At 47.9% G+C, this 17100-nt stretch overlaps 1 protein-coding gene across 4 annotated transcripts in view; it reads left to right on the forward strand.

Annotated features, from left to right (window-relative positions):
• Positions 1–17100, forward strand: part of DAPK2 (death associated protein kinase 2) — a 113721-nt gene that overhangs the window by 47729 nt on the left and 48892 nt on the right. For all 4 annotated transcript variants that reach the window (XM_074327592.1, XM_074327590.1, XM_074327593.1 and 1 more), the window contains exon 3: positions 15098–15319. In XM_074327592.1, coding sequence (XP_074183693.1) covers positions 15098–15319 — 222 coding nt within the window. The remainder of the gene's footprint in view (positions 1–15097; positions 15320–17100) is intronic.

Below are 17100 nucleotides of genomic sequence, written 5' to 3' on the forward strand. Positions count from 1 at the left end.
AGTCTAATTCAACTAATTCATATTAAGGTGTACATGACTGCCAACCCAACTAGCTATTAGTTATTCGTGTTTTAATGGGACTGTGACATACACGGATTCCTCCCTACTTCTCTCTCACTAGTCAGTGCCTACACCTTAGGGAAACCCGAGGCTTCGTAGGGGTCTCTTTTGCTATAGGTGGTGATACCTCAGGGGTCTGGGTGTGAGGATAAAATCCAGGTATACCTGGTGCAGGTGTGTCTGTTCAGGGAGAAAATTTCCCTCTGCCTCCACAGCTGGTCCCCAGTAAAAGCAGGAGGCTGTGATGTCAGGGGAAGTTTGCTGTAGTGGTGTCATTTTCACATTGAGTCCTATGGTACAGACTTAGGTAGGAGCTGTCGTGTGTGTGTGTGTGTGTGTGTGTGTGTGTGTGTGTGTGTGTATGTATGTCTCTGTGTGTGTGTAGTCATCAATAAGTGCATTGTGTTGCTTCCCTTTCAACCAAAGCATTTTTGCTTTGCAATATTTTGTACATTACACTTCTATGTAGGATTTATTTGAAACAAGCGTTCTTAAACACAGTAAGACTTGAAAGTGATTGCCTCTAGCCAGCAGAGTGGGGGCAGGGGGCTCGTGTCTCTGCTGAAAGGACTTCTGTGCAATTTCGTTTCTATTTAGCCACCTTCGTGTCTATTACTTGGCTAAAAATGTAAAAGTAAATAACTAATGAAAAGAAAAAGAGCCCTGCTACTAGAAAAAGTGCGGAAATCCTTGCCATTGCAGAAAGACACAGAATAGGTGTTGAGTGACCTGGGGTCACGCGCTGCTCTGCTGTAGACTGCCCTGTGACTTTGGGCAAGCTGCGCTGAGTGTTTCTTCAACTGTGAAAAGGGTCCTTCCTCTTGCCTGTGGTTTGACCCTGTAGTTCCGTGAGAAGCAGCTGTTGGCTGCTCCCTCCCGCTCCTTGCTGTGCCTAGAAAGGCTGGGGCCTGACACCTAGTCTGTGGATCGTACTGACCTCCAGCCCCAGTGTGGTTAGATAATTTCTGGGAGGGAGAGGAAGGGGAATTTTGACCAAATAACTTTGTGTTCTATTCGCAGTTGGGTTCCATGGGAAAATTCCTCCTGGGACAGCGGGCCTGGGCAGGTCTCCAGCAGAGTGTATATGCAGTGCTCTCGAGTTGAGTTTAGTCTGTGTCAGAGTGCCAGCTGTACACCCTGGGTGAGCTCAGGTGTCCTGGGGGTAAAGAGAAGTTCCACAACACAGCTCTGCCCTCAAAGAACGTGGGAGAGAAGGTACACGGGATGACGAGTTTAGAAAAGAGATTGGCGAGGGTGCCCTCTTCAAGTGCTTGGTGGTGTTTGTCTGACTGGGGAACTGCCTCTTCACGTCTATGTTCCCCATGCCTACACTCCAGACTCATGTATTCAGCTGCCACTCACTGAGCGCTTCGAGATGCCAGAAGCACCACAGGGAGCAAGACAGTGCTGACCCTGCCTTTTGGGACTTGCAGCCCCGGGCGGCGGACAGGTGTGGGCAAGCAGACTGTCAGAAGAGTCTAGGGCAGTAAGAACTGTGATGGATGTGGCGCTCAGACCGCACCTGTTATATGGTCATGGCCATCTCAGCTGCTTCTGGCTGGGCTTCCTGGCAATTCCTCTGGGTCTGCTCTGTGGGTGGGTCTGCTCTGCGGGTGGGACTCAGGCAGAGAGCTCTGCTCGTCTGGGGACCCTTCCCTGTGTGTATATGAGCCTTGCCAGCCAGATCCCACCTTTGTCTGGAGTCCCTGACCTGGAGGAAACGGTGTGATGGCAGGAGGCCCAAGGAGACAGTTTGTCCCCTGGCTGTCCCAGGCCCTGACATGTTGAGACACAGCCCGGCTTCTCACTCTGCTCTGGAAGGAAAGCTGGGATCTGCCAGCTCTCAAGATAAGGCAGGAATGTGTGGGGGCCAGTGACTGCTCTGTGGGCCTCTTTCTCTGAGGGTAGAGGTGATTTTCTGAGTTATTGAGGAGCAGGAAAGGGCAGCCTGCAGACATGTGTGAAAATGTCTGTTCTCAACCATGATATGCATTGTCTGATTTATTCATCCTTCATCATTCAGAAACTATTCACTGAGCACCAAGGATATGCCAGGCTATGTGCTAAGTGTGCTCACATTTCTCTAACTAACATTTCTCTACAGCCCTGTGATTGAAGTGTATTATTTTCATTTCACCACTGAGGAAACTGAAGTCCTGAGCGCTAAAACTAAAATCATGTTTGTCGGTGTTTATCATGTGCCAGACGCTGTTCTGGGTACTTACATGTGTCAATTCATTTAATTCTTATCACGGCCTCTGAGGAGGTTGTCATCCCCATCTTAATGATGAAGAAACAGAGGATCAGAAAAGTTAAGACACTTACTGAAGGTCCTAGAGCCAGCCAGTAACAGAACTGCGCTAGGGTTATTCTGGGGTCCTGCCCAGAGCTGAGTCCCCTTGGGCCCCAAAGAGCTGTCGATTAACCTCTGCCCCATGATTCCAGTGCGAACCACATGGGCAAGGACGAGGCCACCCTGAGGCAGCTAGTGAGGGAGGCCAGGCCAGAGGCTTCTGGGAAGAGGCCATGGCAGAGGCCAGGGTCCATTCTGTGTTATAGATCGAGGAAAAATAAGTCGTGTTGGATGTGACACATACCTTTCCTGCGTCCTGACAATTAGGCTCGAAGGAAACATGTCAGGCAGTGCCAGATCTTGTAATGACTTAGAGGAACTGGGAAGGAGTGGCAGCCCCGAGGGCTCCTGGTAGCTGCTAATTGGGGCTGGTGATGACAGAGGAGGTGGCACAGCTGCAACTCTGCGCCGTTTGCCCAACCAAGGCTCTGGCTTCTCTTGGGAAGACAGGGCTGGGTAGGAGGAGAGTTGGAAGAGAAATCTGCTTCTAAGAGGACTTGGGCCTGTTCCCTCCACCCTCACCCTGCCCTCCAGGCTTGTGGGCATAAGGAAGCTGGATGTAGATCTGAAGCGAAGCCTCTTTCAGGGCAGGGATGAGGGAATTGGCTACCTGTGAGTGTGGGGAAGGAGGGAGATGGGGTTGGCACCATTTTATTCCTATGGGAAATGCCTTCTGCTCTACAGTCAATCAGTTTGGCCATTGGGATGGTCTGTAAAGGGGCGTTTGGGTGGTCCTGCCCTGGGCTACACCTTTACTAGTTTGGGGCCTCCTTTAGCCATCTGTGAAATGGACTGAGTTCTGTCTTGCAGGTGTGCTCTGCAGCTCACTATCTTTCTTTTTGCTGCAGTGCTAGCCACACAGACTCACTTAGTTCTTCCTGCTCATGCATGTTAAGGATTTGAGGCAACATACAATGAGAGGCACAGAGAATTTGAAAGCAAAGGTAGAAGATCAGAAGCCACATCCCCTCCAAAAGATTATGGTTTCTCAAATCTGTGGTAAGGCCTGGACACCTGCATTTTTAACAAGCTCCCCAGTTGATTCTGTTACATTCGCATGTGAGAACCACTGGTGTGAAGGAAGGACGCAGGAAATACACCCAAGATCTAGGCCATCATAGCTGTTGTCACTGACCACCAAGATAACAAAAGGGAAATAAGATAGAGTATGTCATTTTCATTATCTGAAACGAGGAGGAGGGATATCAGGGACATCTTCATGGTCCTGATTTCCGAAAGAAAGCCATCATGTGCATCCTGTTACAAAGGATACTTAACAACATAATGGATACTTTGGGACTTGGGAGATGCTTTGCATCCCTAAAGGGGTCTGTTGTGCTGTTCACCCCCATAGCTGCTGCCCACTGTGGGGGCACCAGGCCCACTCTGCAGCAGAGCCTGCTCACCCTCAGATGCCATCCCTTCCTGCCGTCAGCCAGCAGGAGGGACATTGTCAGGAGGAAGAGTGAGGTGACTTTGAGGAAGGGATCAGGAATGGGGAATGAGGGATGGCGGTGGTTCCCGTGGGGCCTGTGCAGTAAGTTTGAAAGTATAAACTGTGTGAGTGCCCAGGTGACCAATAATGTCACCAAGCCACAAGGCACTCCCCTTCAGAGTGCCCAGAGTGTCCTAAGGCACAGAAGTCAGGCGATTAAAGTGATAGGCCGGAGGAAAGAGAATTAAAGGGAAAAAGACTGGTCAACACCACCTAATGCTGGAAAGACCTAAAGCTCCTTTACAAAACAATCAGGGCAAATATTTGTAACATACGTGACAAAGGTTAATATGACAAATATGTAAAGAGCTTTTACAAATAGTAAGAAAAAGACAAACACCCCAATAAAAAAATGAGCAAAGCGTGTATTTGTAGGCAGTTCATATTACCAGTAAACATAGGAAAAGATGTTCATTCTTAGTAGTAATCAACTACAAGTTAATAATTTAATTCAAGTTAAAGCAACAATGAGCTATCATCTTTCAAGTATCAATATGGGGAAGCTGAAAAAAGTAATGAGCCAGTATTTGGTAACGTGTGTGGGCTGGGGAGTAGGGGTGCTAATGGTGCTTTTGGCTGTTGGAAGGATTAATGGGACAATTAATTATCCTCTTTCTGGAGGATAATTTGTCAAGTATCAAAAATCTTTAAAATGTACATAATCTTTGACCAAGGATCCTTATTTCCTGGAATAAGATAATCAGGGATGTGCACAGAGATTTATACATAAGGGTTTCTATAAGTGTTACTAATTATATTAAAATAGAAGTAAGATGAATGTCCAAAATTAAGAATTTGTTTTAATAATCATGGTTTATCTGTATGGTGGGGCATTCTTTAAAATCAGGTAGTAAAAGAATTTTAAATTATGTGGGAAAATGTTCATGATACATTGTTAAGTAGAGTATTTAAAAAAAGGCAGTTTTCAAAATAGTATATGTGATGTCATCCCAATTACATTTAAAAAATTGAACAAACAAAACAAGACTATAGTATGTACCGAAAGACACCCAAATGATAGCAATGGTTATCTCAGGAAGCTTCCTCTTCGTGCTTTTCTATGTTTTCTTTCTTTTGTTCTTTTAAATAGCGAACATGCTCCTTTTGCAATTAAAAAAATATTACAACCATGTTCTTTTTAACGCAAATCTGCCAGTGACATTCTCCTGCTGCATTGAGGGCCAGCTGTGGGTGACAGTCCCTCCACCACACTTCCTGCTGTCTCAGTTTAGATCTTTATTTTTACAAACACTGGCTGAATACCTGCCTACTGCTTAGTGCTGAGCGGGCCCTGTGAGAGTTATAAAGATGACAAAGACAGTACTTACTATCCAGGCTCTTATGGGCTGGTTGGTAGTTCAGGGCTAAGGTGACCACCCAGGTAATTTGTTATAGCAATACCTTTGGCATTTGGTGTGTTCAGCATTTTGCTGGTGTGAAGATAGTACAGGGGCATCTTGTTGAGAGTGCCTGAGATCTGCTTTCCTTGCCTGAAGCCTTGATCCCTCTCTCTCTTTGGAAATTTAGTTGGCTAACATGTGATTGATAAAACTCAGTAACCGGAACACAAGGCTGGGCCCTGTCCAGTGAAAACCCAGAAATCACCCTGTATGAGTATGTCTCAGGCTGATAGATACATGTGACATACTGACCTGCGTCAGAGACTCCTAAGAGGGTGAGCTCGGATGGGGACCTGAAAGAGACATCTTGATCTGACCCGGAGGCCCCAAGAAAGAAGGGGACTTGGAAGTTGGTGACAGACCCAGGGCTCCTATCCTTGTGCCCTGCCCACTGTGTATTGTCCTCTCTATTCACAGCCCTTGGTGTTTGAGACAGGTGAGTGGGGCCATTGTCAAGTAATGGCGAGGAAACCACCTTGGGATAAAAAAAGCTCACAGAAATTCTGAGAAATAGAGCTTTCACCCTAGGTGGCTAAGAGTTGAGTGTATTAATGACAAAGTTGCAGTAAGAATCCCTCAGACATTAAGATCCAGGTGTGCAGAGGAGAATCGACAAGAAATAATAGGTTATGATTTGTACACACACCCACAGTCACATACACAAATACACATAGTCCCACCTACTGTGTTTCCCCAAAAATAAGACCAGGTCTTATACCGTATTTCCCCGAAAATAAGAGCGGGTCTTATATTAATTTTTGCTCTAAAAGACGCATTAGGGCGTATTTTCAGGGGATGTCTTATTTTTCATGTACAATAATAATCTACATTTATTCAAATATAATCATGTCATCTTCTTCTGGACCATCATCATAACATACTAAATGCGTCCGTCTGGCTGGCGATCTTAACTGGGGCTTATTTTCCAGGAAACATGGTATTTAGTGTGAGTTTTAGGAAAGTGGAAAGACCTTTTTAATCTCCATGTAGTTCCTCCACTTGCCCGACATGTGCCTAAACTTGCTACCATTAAAGCCCCTCTTGGTCAAAGATGCTGTTAAAATGTGAATGTGTCACTTTGGAATGAGGCCTGGTTAACCCTTGGGAACCAAGGAGTCACTTTATGTGAATTATGGAAAACACCCCATAATATGGAAAGGGGGTGTGGGCCAAGGAATGAGCAAAGCTCAGAGGAGACGGGCTGGTATAGAACTCTGCACCGGTGGGGAGGACGCTGGCAAGTTGGGAAGGAGGTATTATATTAATGGAATATAAACTGTTTACGTCCCCGTTTTGCAATGCATGAGGCTGTACCCCCACAGTAGTAGCAGAACCTCAACCATCCTGGATTTTTCTGTCTTCTCTCTGCAGTCCCTCTCTTGCTGTGCACCATGAGCTCATGTTTAAGGTCTCAGCCATATGGCCCAGCCTCCCGGGCTTTGCCCAGGCTGTGAAGGCCAATTGGCTTCACAATGTGGGTGGTGAGAAGGCTGTCTGACCTGACTGGGAGTCATTGGCTACTTGACCTCTTGCGCTGTCCTTCCCTCCACCTCACAGAGAGGAGGGGATAGGGCAAGTTTAGCTTCCTGGTGTATTTCCTCAAGAAAGTGACTACTTGACAGGGAGGAAGTGAGGCCGAGAGGTGGTAACTTGGGGCCTCCACAGAACAGAGCGTTTGTGTATCACACTCTGCCTCTCCAGCTGTAGAGGGCTGTTTCCCTTTGCCTGTCAGGATCCAGGTTTTTCTTCCAGGCCTGGTTCAAATCCCATTAGACTCCATAAGATGTCCCCTGATTCCAATCAGTCAGTACTTTTCCTTCCTTCCGCTGAACTGCTTGCTGTAGCCCACTCACTTGGCCCTGAGGCAGGTATTTCTACACATCTAGGCCATATTTCTTTTTCCACTAGTGTTTGTCCGATCTCCCCATTTGACTGTAACTCCTTCAGGTTGTGGGGCGGGTCCTGTTTAATAGCACTCAGGACACTGATTTATAAATGAAGGATGGAGGAGAAATTAGTGAATGAATGGATTGGCGAATGGACCGTTAGGTGGATGGTGAGTGGGGGGATGGTCGTCTCCAAGCCCAGCACTGCCACCGTCACTTACATCATATTAGTGTCTGGACTCGAGACTAGGGAGCACCAGAGGACTCTCAGCTGTACTTTTAGTGAAAACCTGTGCATATAGTCAATCCAACTTAAATCGAGCCTAATTTATTTCAGGTCTTGGACATGTGGGCTAATGTTCATTTGACAACATCAAAATGTGCTTATACTTAAAAATAGACTCCAAAAAGTAATCATACCTCAGCCCGACTTGGCTCTGCTCAATGATTCCTTCCGTTTTGTGCTTTAGGGTTTTTTTCTGACAAAAATAAATAAATAATAAAAAAAATGGAGGGGCTCAGAGGAAGGAAGTTAGTCTGTGGGACCAGGGAATTCAATGAGCTAACCTGTGAAAGCAGCTGCCACAGGCCAGCGCAGGCAGACACCTGTGACCCTGTGAACAGGGGCCCTTCACAGGTCAGGGTTCAGCTCCCTGGAGATTTCTGGTTCCTGATGCTTATCCTACATGTATTCCTGACTGTTGGCCCTGATCTTCGCTTGGTCAAAGTAACTTCTTGAAAGACCAGATAGTAATTTTGAGAAGCATCAGTGTTTTCTGGTTTTCTTTCTTTTTTTTTTTTCGTATATAGTGTGAAACTGCTGTGGGATCATCCAAGAGTGTGCTTCCGCCCTATAGAGAGCGTACTTCTCCAACTGTGTCCCCTAGAGCTCTTGGGGTTCCATGAAGCCCCTTTAGGCATCATGGGGGTGGGTTTTGAGTAGGTGGGCTCTGAGTACCCCTCCCCCAAAAGAGGCACTGCTTTTTATCTGTTTTACATACTGGGATTCTGTGTAACATTTGCTGGACCGAGGGTTCCACACCTCCAATAAATGTAAAAGACCATTGTCAGGAGACCAGAGAGGCATTGTAACGTGGTCAGAGGGGAAACGGGTTCATTAGACAGGGTGTTTGGCTCACTGGCCAAACACTGGTCATTGGAACAGCTCTGGGCCTTCTTGGTTTTCAGGTCTTGTGCTGATATTTCTGTCTTGGCCACTGCTCCTGCGTGCCTCTCTCTCCTCTGCTGGCCCACCTATTTCCTGATAAACTGCGCATTTGGCTTTTTGTAAATTTTCTTTCTGGCCTGGAATACTGACCCATTTCCCCTTCCGACTTCTGGTAACTTTACATGTCTTCACCCTATTTTGGCTTCTGCCTGGATATCTAGTCCCTTGTTTGCCCTACCCTCGAGTAACCATGTCCTGAAGTGTTTTCTGCCTTCTGGATCCTGGCACCACCGGGGGACCCCGCTTTCCATCTGCCACAGTCCTCCCCAGCACTGTGTGATTTTAAGCTGAGATCTGAGGGTGGAGATCATTGGGGCTGAATGAGGTTCAAGAATATGCTGGGGCTGGAGAATGGAGACCAGGATCCAGATGTGATCCAGGGGATGGAAGGAAAGAATAATCACATTCACGGAGAAATTGTAGTTTACATAACGCTTCCACATACTTGTCTCATTTCATTCTCATCCCAACCTGGTGAGGCTGCGATATTCTTATGTCTGTGCTACTCACAGGGAACCGAGGCTCAGAGTTAGGCGATTTGCTAAAAGTATCAGAGCTGGAAATCTGGGTATGTTGATTCTAAATCCTGGACGTGAGTCCTGGTCAGAAACAGGTTGTCTGCTAAGGGAAGAGGCGGAAGGATCTTGTCTATGGGAGCTAAGAGTGGTCTGCCTAGAGGACGGATGTGTTGGAAAGGGGAGAGAGATAAGGGGCAGGGTCAGCCACCGAGGCCCCCCAGTCAAGCCTGGCCAGGCGGAGGAGTGAGGAGTCGGCTTGGTGACACCATCCCCAGACAGTTTGTTGCTGTGGGATTGGGGTCTGTGTCCTTTGGGATTAGGCTGATCTGTTTCCTGTAGACCTTAGATTCGAGTGGCTCCTGCCCATGACTTTGAAACATGTTAGCTGCAGGTCCCATCCCCCCACTCGTTGGGCCGCATTTGCGTAGCCTTGACTGGAAGCTTCTAAGCATTATCTCTGCGTGTGGCCCTGAAAAATTGCAGGGTAATTCCAGAGGAATCGACTCATTGTTCTCCAGGGTGGGAAAGTGGAACTGCAGTGACCCCTTGGCGGGGAAGCAGGAGGAGGAACCTGGTCTCCACATCCTTCTACCTTGGAACACTTCCCATTTGACACTTCTCCCCTCACGTGGTATCTCGTCCCTGGGTTTGCATTCTGTGCAGCTCTGCCTCATCTCCACCTTGATAAACTGGTGACTTTGGGGCAAGTTACTAAAGTCGTGGCCACTGGAGATGACCGAGGAAGAGAATGAACTAGGCCCACCTTATTCTGACACCTTACAAAACACCTGTAGTAACCAGCTCCTGGGGCTTCCAGAACACATCTGATTGGCTGTGGCTTCCCATGGCAGGTGAGGGCGGGCAGGCAGTTGGTGGGATCTGAGCAATGCAGACCAGGGGCATGCATTGTCTTTGAGAATTAAAAACCAATGGTAAAATCAAATAAAGATCAGTCTGCTTTTTATTATCACTGTGCACCAGCAAAGCTACACAATGTCAGTGATAAAATGCTCCTCCCTTCTGGAGCGGGCCCCTCTCCTCACTGCTTGCTACACCACCACTAGTTAGTTATCTCAACATGCTCACTGGAGCGAGAGTCAGTAGACATGGTTTAGGTCCTAGCACTGCTCTCAGGGCCAACTACCAAGTCACTTGCCCTCCCTAAACCTCAGTTTTCTGTTCTGTAAAATGGAACTATCTGCAAATATTAATAAAATAAATATAATTTTAGCGTATAAAGAGAAAAGCTGGGTGTAAATGTTGTAATGGCCACATTGCTATGCAAAATCTAAGTGGTGTGAGATTTGGGTCATCTCTAGGTTAATTCCCCTTTGGCAGTGAGAAATTTGGGGGCGATTGAATTTTCCATGAAGCTTTTCCATGAAGCTTAGGAGTTGGTGCTGGAGACACCAACACCATTTTCGGCGCTGAGAAGCTGTTCTAGGGTTACTCCTTATCAGGTGATTCTGGGGCAGACAACAGGAGACCCTCGTGGGGTGCCACCCTGGGCTCTGCTGAGTTCTGGAATGAGGTCCATCTGTCTCATTCTCTCTGCAGCTTCCTCTGTCCTCCCAGGGTGCTGAGTGAGTGAGGAGCTGAGCTCTCTGCCTGGAAGAGGGGTGTGTTCCTTTCATAATTGCAGGATAGTGTGCTGGCAGAAGCAGGGAAGGTGGTTTCTGTGACTTGCCGGTTAACTGTCACTCACTAAACCTACCTACGTGACTTTTGCAAGCCAACCTCGGGCTCGGAGTTCCACCCACCCATGCCTCCTGCCTTTGTACAGCTCTCGATGGTGAAGTCCTTTCTCAGGCATTATCTCGTGATTTCCCCACCAGTCCTGTGAGGTGGGCAGACCTGGTGTTTCTCCCCCCCCATTTGACAGGTAGGAAACTGAGGCCTGGGGCGTTGAATAGGCTACCTAGGATCATGGCCAGTTAGTGGTAGGGCTCTGACTAGAACACAAGTCTCCGGACACCAGCCCAGGGATAGGAATTTGGAGAGTGAAGCGAAAGCCCTCCTTTCTGTTCAGAGTTGTCCCAGGCTTTTTGAGCTAACAGGAAGCTTTCTGAGATGAGACCTCAGGTGGCGGGGAGAGAAACAGGACCTGAGAAGGCAGTTCCTTGTCGAAAGCCATGAAGCTTTGATGGCAGGTCAGGATCAGGAATCCGGCCTCCCGACCACCAGCCCTTTGCTGAATTAGACGTGGGTTAGGTATGAAGGGGGGTCGGGGGATGGGGGATGACATTGGAATATGCATGCATTGCCTACGAGTGTATATCAATGTTGCAGCATTCCCATAATTTTTAAATTAGTGTTGGCAGTGACCTCCATTAGAGAGAGATTGGATGGCTCCCCTCTGTTCCCTCTTGGATACCTCCCTGGGTGGCTCTGTCCTAACTTAGAGTGGCCCGCTCTCGCTGTCCACCCCTTACCCGCATAGCGAAGCCAGGTGACCTCTGCATCACGGAGTCTGAACCTCTGGCTTTGGAGCCTATCTCATGGGCAGACAAGGGCCCATCACTGTCACTGTTTTCAACCTACCCTTGGGTCTGCTTGTGCCATTTGTTGGGCATGATAGAGCCACCTCAGGTCTGGCTTTTGTGCATCTGCTCTGGGTACAGTGACCAAGGGGTGCCTGAATGCAAACTTTCACTCCTGTTATCCCCCAAAGCCCAGGGTAATCTGTTTTGATTTGCAAATGAATACTGAGGCAGTTAGATTGTAGACCCCTCAAGCAGAAGCTATGCTGGTGGGATACACTACACTCCCCTCCCTGTTCCCTTTCTCCCTCCCTTGTCAGATCAAAGAACTAAGGGAGAGGGTCATACTGAAAAGGACAAGGAATAATATGAGTAACATCTGTAGTTTCTTCACTTGTAAAGTGGAGGTAGTCAGAGAACTGTGGTCTGTGGGTGTCTCTTAGCCCTGACGGCCCGTCAGAGTCCCTGGGGAGCTGTTAAGTACAGAAAGTCCTCATTTAACGTCATTCGACAACTTTAAGCAAAATAACATATAATGGAACCAATTTTACCGTAGGCTAATTGATATAAACTAGAGTTAAGTTCAAACGGCGTCTCATCGTTCATTATAATGAAATGACGTTATTTAAGAACCTGCTATATCTTGATTCCCAGGCTGCCACCCAGACCCAGAAGATCAGAATCTCTGGAGATGGGGGACCCAGGCACTAGTAGTTTTAAAATTCCCCACATGATTCCAATGTACAGCCAGAGCTGAGAACCACTGCTCTAAGGATTAAGAGTCGGCCAATTGCTTAGAATAGAGATATTTCCACAGCTGGTTGTGCGCTGGAATCATCAGGGGGGCTTTTAAAATTACACTGATTTCCTGGCTGCACATTGCAGACCATTGAAATCAGGGACTTCCATGTCTAGTACCTCTTGCTCAGCCTACACATGAGCCACAAACTTGTAGTCATGAAAGCTACCATTTATCAGGGATGACTGTGGGCCAATGTGACAGATATTTCTAGTCTTCATAGTTCCCATTTTACAGATGACGAAACTGACGCTCAGATCAGATAGCCTCTTGCCCTAGGTGACAGGATAAGTTCCTGAACCAGACCTGTCTGACCTGCTCTCACTGTCCAAAGCCTCATGGGCTGGGGGCTGGCCCTGGTGGGGCATATTCTCCACTCTTCCCAGTAACAGCCCAAGGAAAGAGGAAAGCCAGCGAGTGGCCTGGCTTTCCTGAGGCTCCCCAGGGCTGGTCGAATGGAGGACCCCACCCCTGTGGAGAGAGGGGAGATGAGTGTGTTGCCTGGTATTTGGCTCCGCGTTAGTCACCCCCTCACAAAATACCTTTTGGCGGGAGGAAGATGCCTGACCCCCAGTCACTTCTTAGTGCCACAGCTGCTCTCACAAAGAGAAAACTCAACGAGGAAAAGCAAACACTCATTTGCTTTTGGAGAGTTGGAAGAATTTTTTAGGCATGCGATATAGGAAAATGCCTCTGTTTCCTTCATAAGAATAGGGGAAACTCTGTCAAGGTCACCTGAAATATTTAGTTCTGCTTTATAAAAACCCTGTGCTTTCACCTCTGTGCTCTGTAAGCTTAAACAAATGGCTCAGAATCCTTAAGTTTTGGCTTCCCCACAGTTCAACTGTTTGTCCTCAGGATTGCCGATGGATGCCAGGCCCCTTGAGGTATCAGAGAGAGGGGAGCGGAGTGTGGGCATTCTGACGCTGACACTCACAGCTGCCTGGGCTAGAAGCTTCGTCAAGTGTTTGCTGGCACCCGCTAAAGGACCCGATGTCCCCGAGGCCCAAAGTGATTCCAAGTCGCCAGTGTGTTAGAGATCTCGCTGAATGGATTCACTCCAGCTTTGGGAGGCCTGGCTTCACTCCACCTGCGTCAGCCCCTAGTGTGTGGATAGCTGAGAGCCAATACTGGGGCATAAATAGCTGAAACTTTAATGTTAGTGGACAGTGTAATTTAATTTGGCTCCACCAGGCCTTCTCTGCCCAGCCCAGCCCCCAGGGCCCTCTCCCTTCCCAGAGCTCCCTCTGTACCTATTCCCCGGGCCTTTGGTCCCTGCCCCTTTCTGCCCAGCATGGAGCCTGCCACAGAGCAGATGCTCAGCTAGCATTGAGTGAATGGAGAAGAAAGGGATGGAGAGGCGCATGAATGTGTGTCTGGTGACATCTTTAAGATGGTTGGCATAGAATGCTGTTTACGTGTTGGCGTATTTATTCCTCGCTTGTTCTACTCGAATCTTTTTGTGTGTGTGGTGAAGGTTGCCTCATTGAGTATGATTCTAGTAATGGAATGATTCAGATGCGATGCTTTTTTTCTGAGGTTGAGGCACATCTCCAAAGCATTTAATTGTGTGGCTCTCACCCCAGAGCCACTAACAGAGTATATCCTAAGTGTGGCATCTGGTGACCCCTAATTAAGCCATTAAGCTGAACCTTGAAACTTTCTAAGTTCTGTCTTAAGCAGTGGGTATTGTGGGTGGCAAGAAAACACGGGGCAATGGTGGAAAACACTGTAAGGGGAGTGGGAGGCCCCCCAGGAGGGGGGCCCCTGGGCAGTCTCCAGAGACTTAGAGCCGCTGGCACTCAGTGCCTGAACTGAGATGGTGAAATGGAGGCTGCTGTCCTTCCTGTGTGCTGGGCTGCGCTGGGAGCACTTGGGGAAGCTGGCTCAGGGCTGCCCGCCGCTCTGGCATGGATGCCACTTAGGGCTGCTGTCTTGGTCCCCATCGTGGAGGACTTCCAGGCCCAGCCCTGACTTCTGTATCTGAGAGGCTTTGTGGATAGTGGGCTCTGGAGTCTGGCTCTGCCATTAACTGTGATGACCTCAGGTGAGTCACTTGACCTCTCTTGTGCCTCAGTTTCCAAACAGTTTACAACTCTGTGGTCCCATCAGCCCTCTTGAACCCCACTGTAGTATTGACAGTGTCAGGCTGCCTCCACCCCCACCAGGACCCCACCAGGATCCCCACCATGATCTCCACCATCCCAGCCTGCATAGCTTCTGGCCCTGTGTTTATATTAAGTCCCTCATTCTCGTAATTGTTCGGTCCCCCTATTGTCTAGCTGCTTGGCTCACATCAGGTAATTGAGATTTTATTTGTTGGGGTGGGGGGGTCGTTGGGAGCAAAGGTACAAACATGAGAAGTTCGAGGTGCTTGTCACCTTGTTATTCCAAATGGACGAATATGTACTTATATCCAGATATAGGAGACTCAAATGGATGATTGCTACCATTAGTATTTTGACCATGTCTGTCTTTGTTTTTCCTTTTTAATCTTTTCCATTACATAGTATAAGCCTGTGGACATTTTGATTTCATCTGGCGAATACTAGACTTGGGTTCTAGCTGAGGCTTTGGAATGACAAGGCTATGTCATTCTGATCAAATCAATAACCTTTCAGAGCCTCAGTGTTCACATCTGTACACTGGGAACGACAATACTCACATTCCTTCAGGATTCATATGAACAGAAGGGAAGCCCAGTACCTGCCCCATCTCAGCCACTGGTTGATGGCCAGGTGGGGATGCTGGCTGGTGACATGATTTGTCTTGCCCTCGCAGAGTGACTCTGAATTAGTGTGACCTGGGGGCCAACAGTCGGGTCACTTCCCCAATGGCCACAGTGACACCCTAACTGTGTGAGTCTGTGTCCCCACAGCGGCCAGTTTGCCATTGTGAAGAAGTGCCGGGAGAAGAGCACCGGGCTGGAGTACGCAGCCAAGTTCATCAAGAAGCGCCAGAGCCGGGCCAGCCGGCGGGGCGTGAGTCGCGAGGAGATCCAGCGGGAGGTGAGCATCCTGCGGCAGGTGCTGCACCCCAACATCATCACGCTGCACGATGTCTTCGAGAACCGCACCGACGTGGTGCTCATCCTGGAGCTGTGAGTGGGCTGCCGGGGCCCATGGTGGGCAGCAGGGGCAGGCAGGGCAGCGGAAGGTCCAGCCACAGGCCCCAGAGGGCAGCAGCAACCAGACCTAAGCTCCGCCCAGAGGGGATGAAGTCAGTGGTGGGTGGTTTTGCTCAGTTACCCACATTCTCCTTTCTGAATCTGGGCCAAAGCAGGGATGGACTTGCCAGGCTGGAGGGACAGAGGGTGACACTCTAGGTCTGGCTTTCATTGGGACCTGGGGATCAAAGGGAAGACATGATTGACACTAGGGTCATTTCTACAGGCTGGCAAGCATGCGGGAGGATGGGGGGCAGGGTGGGCATGGGGAGCAGGGAGGGGTCTGTTCTATGTCCCAGGGAAGAAAAAGCATCCTTTTGGCTGTGCAAAGCCCATCGCCAGCCCTTTCCTGAGAAAAATCCACTGCATTGGTGCTGTGATGCCTTTATTGTCGTAATTATTATTTAGACAACATTTGCCAGATGCTCCATGTTTGTCATCTGTTCAGTCCTCACAGGGACTGTCATGAGGGGAATGTCCAAACAGAGACGTTGCTTTGCATTCACTGTGCCAAGCACGTCTCTTACCTCATTTACTCCTCATACTAATCCTATCCCACAGGGACTCTTCTTATCCCCATTTTACTACAAGAACACTGTAAGGCCAGGTCACTTGCCGGATCCACTAGCCAGGAAGTGGAGGGACCAGTATTACTGGACTGAGCTGGGTCCAAACTCTTCAGTAGTTGCCAGCTAAAAGACAACTCTGAGAGGGTTTTATGAGAAGGAACTTCACCGTGAGCCTGCAAGAAAGGAACACACTGGGAATCGCTCCCAGAGCAGTGGGTTTCTCAAACAAAACATCTGATCCATCTTTCTTCTTTTTCATATACCAGATTTGTGTGGTTTTTTAATTTCAAAAAAAACTTTTATTTTTTTATTTTTTATTTTTCAACTACAGTTGACATTCATTATTATATTAGTTTCAGGTGTACAGCATAGTAGTCAGATATAACTTACAAAGTAATCCCCCTGATAAGCCTAGTACCCATCTGACATCATACATAGTTATTATATTATTGACTATAATCCCTATGGTTTACATCCCTGTGACTGTTTTGTAACTGCCAATTTACACTTCTTAATCCCTTCCCCTTTTCTTTCTTTCTTTCTTTTTTTTTTATTGGGGAATATTGGGGAACAGTGTGTTTCTCCAGGGACCATCAGCTCCAAGTCATTGTCCTTCAATCTAGTTGTGGAGGGCACAGCTCAGCTCCAAGTCCAGTTGCTGTTTTCAATCTTTAGTTCCAGGAGGCGCAGCCCACCATCCCATGGGGGAATTGAACCGGCAATCTTGTTGTTGAGAGCTCGCGCTCTAACCAACTGAGCCATCTGGCCTCCCCTCCCTTCACATTTTCACCTAGCCCCCCAACCCCTCAACCCCTCTCCCACCTGGAAACCATCAGTTTATTCTCGGTATCTGTTTGTGTCTGTTTTGTTTGTTTATTTTGTTTTTCAGATTTCACATATACTGTGTTTCCCCGAAAATAAGACCTAAATGGAAAATAAGTCCTAGCATTTTTCAGGATGACATCCCCTGAACATAAGCCCTAGTGCGTCTTTTGGAGCAAAAATTAATATAAGACCTGGTCTTGTTTTCGTGGAAACACAGTAAGTAAAATCATATGATACTTATCTTTCTCAGTCTGACTTTTTCACTTAGCATAATACCCTTTAGGTCCGTCCATGGTGTTGCAAATGGCAAAATTTCATTCT

This window comes from Rhinolophus sinicus, linkage group LG03 (genome assembly GCF_036562045.2).
Source record: "Rhinolophus sinicus isolate RSC01 linkage group LG03, ASM3656204v1, whole genome shotgun sequence".
In the NCBI taxonomy this organism is placed as follows: domain Eukaryota; kingdom Metazoa; phylum Chordata; class Mammalia; order Chiroptera; family Rhinolophidae; genus Rhinolophus; species Rhinolophus sinicus.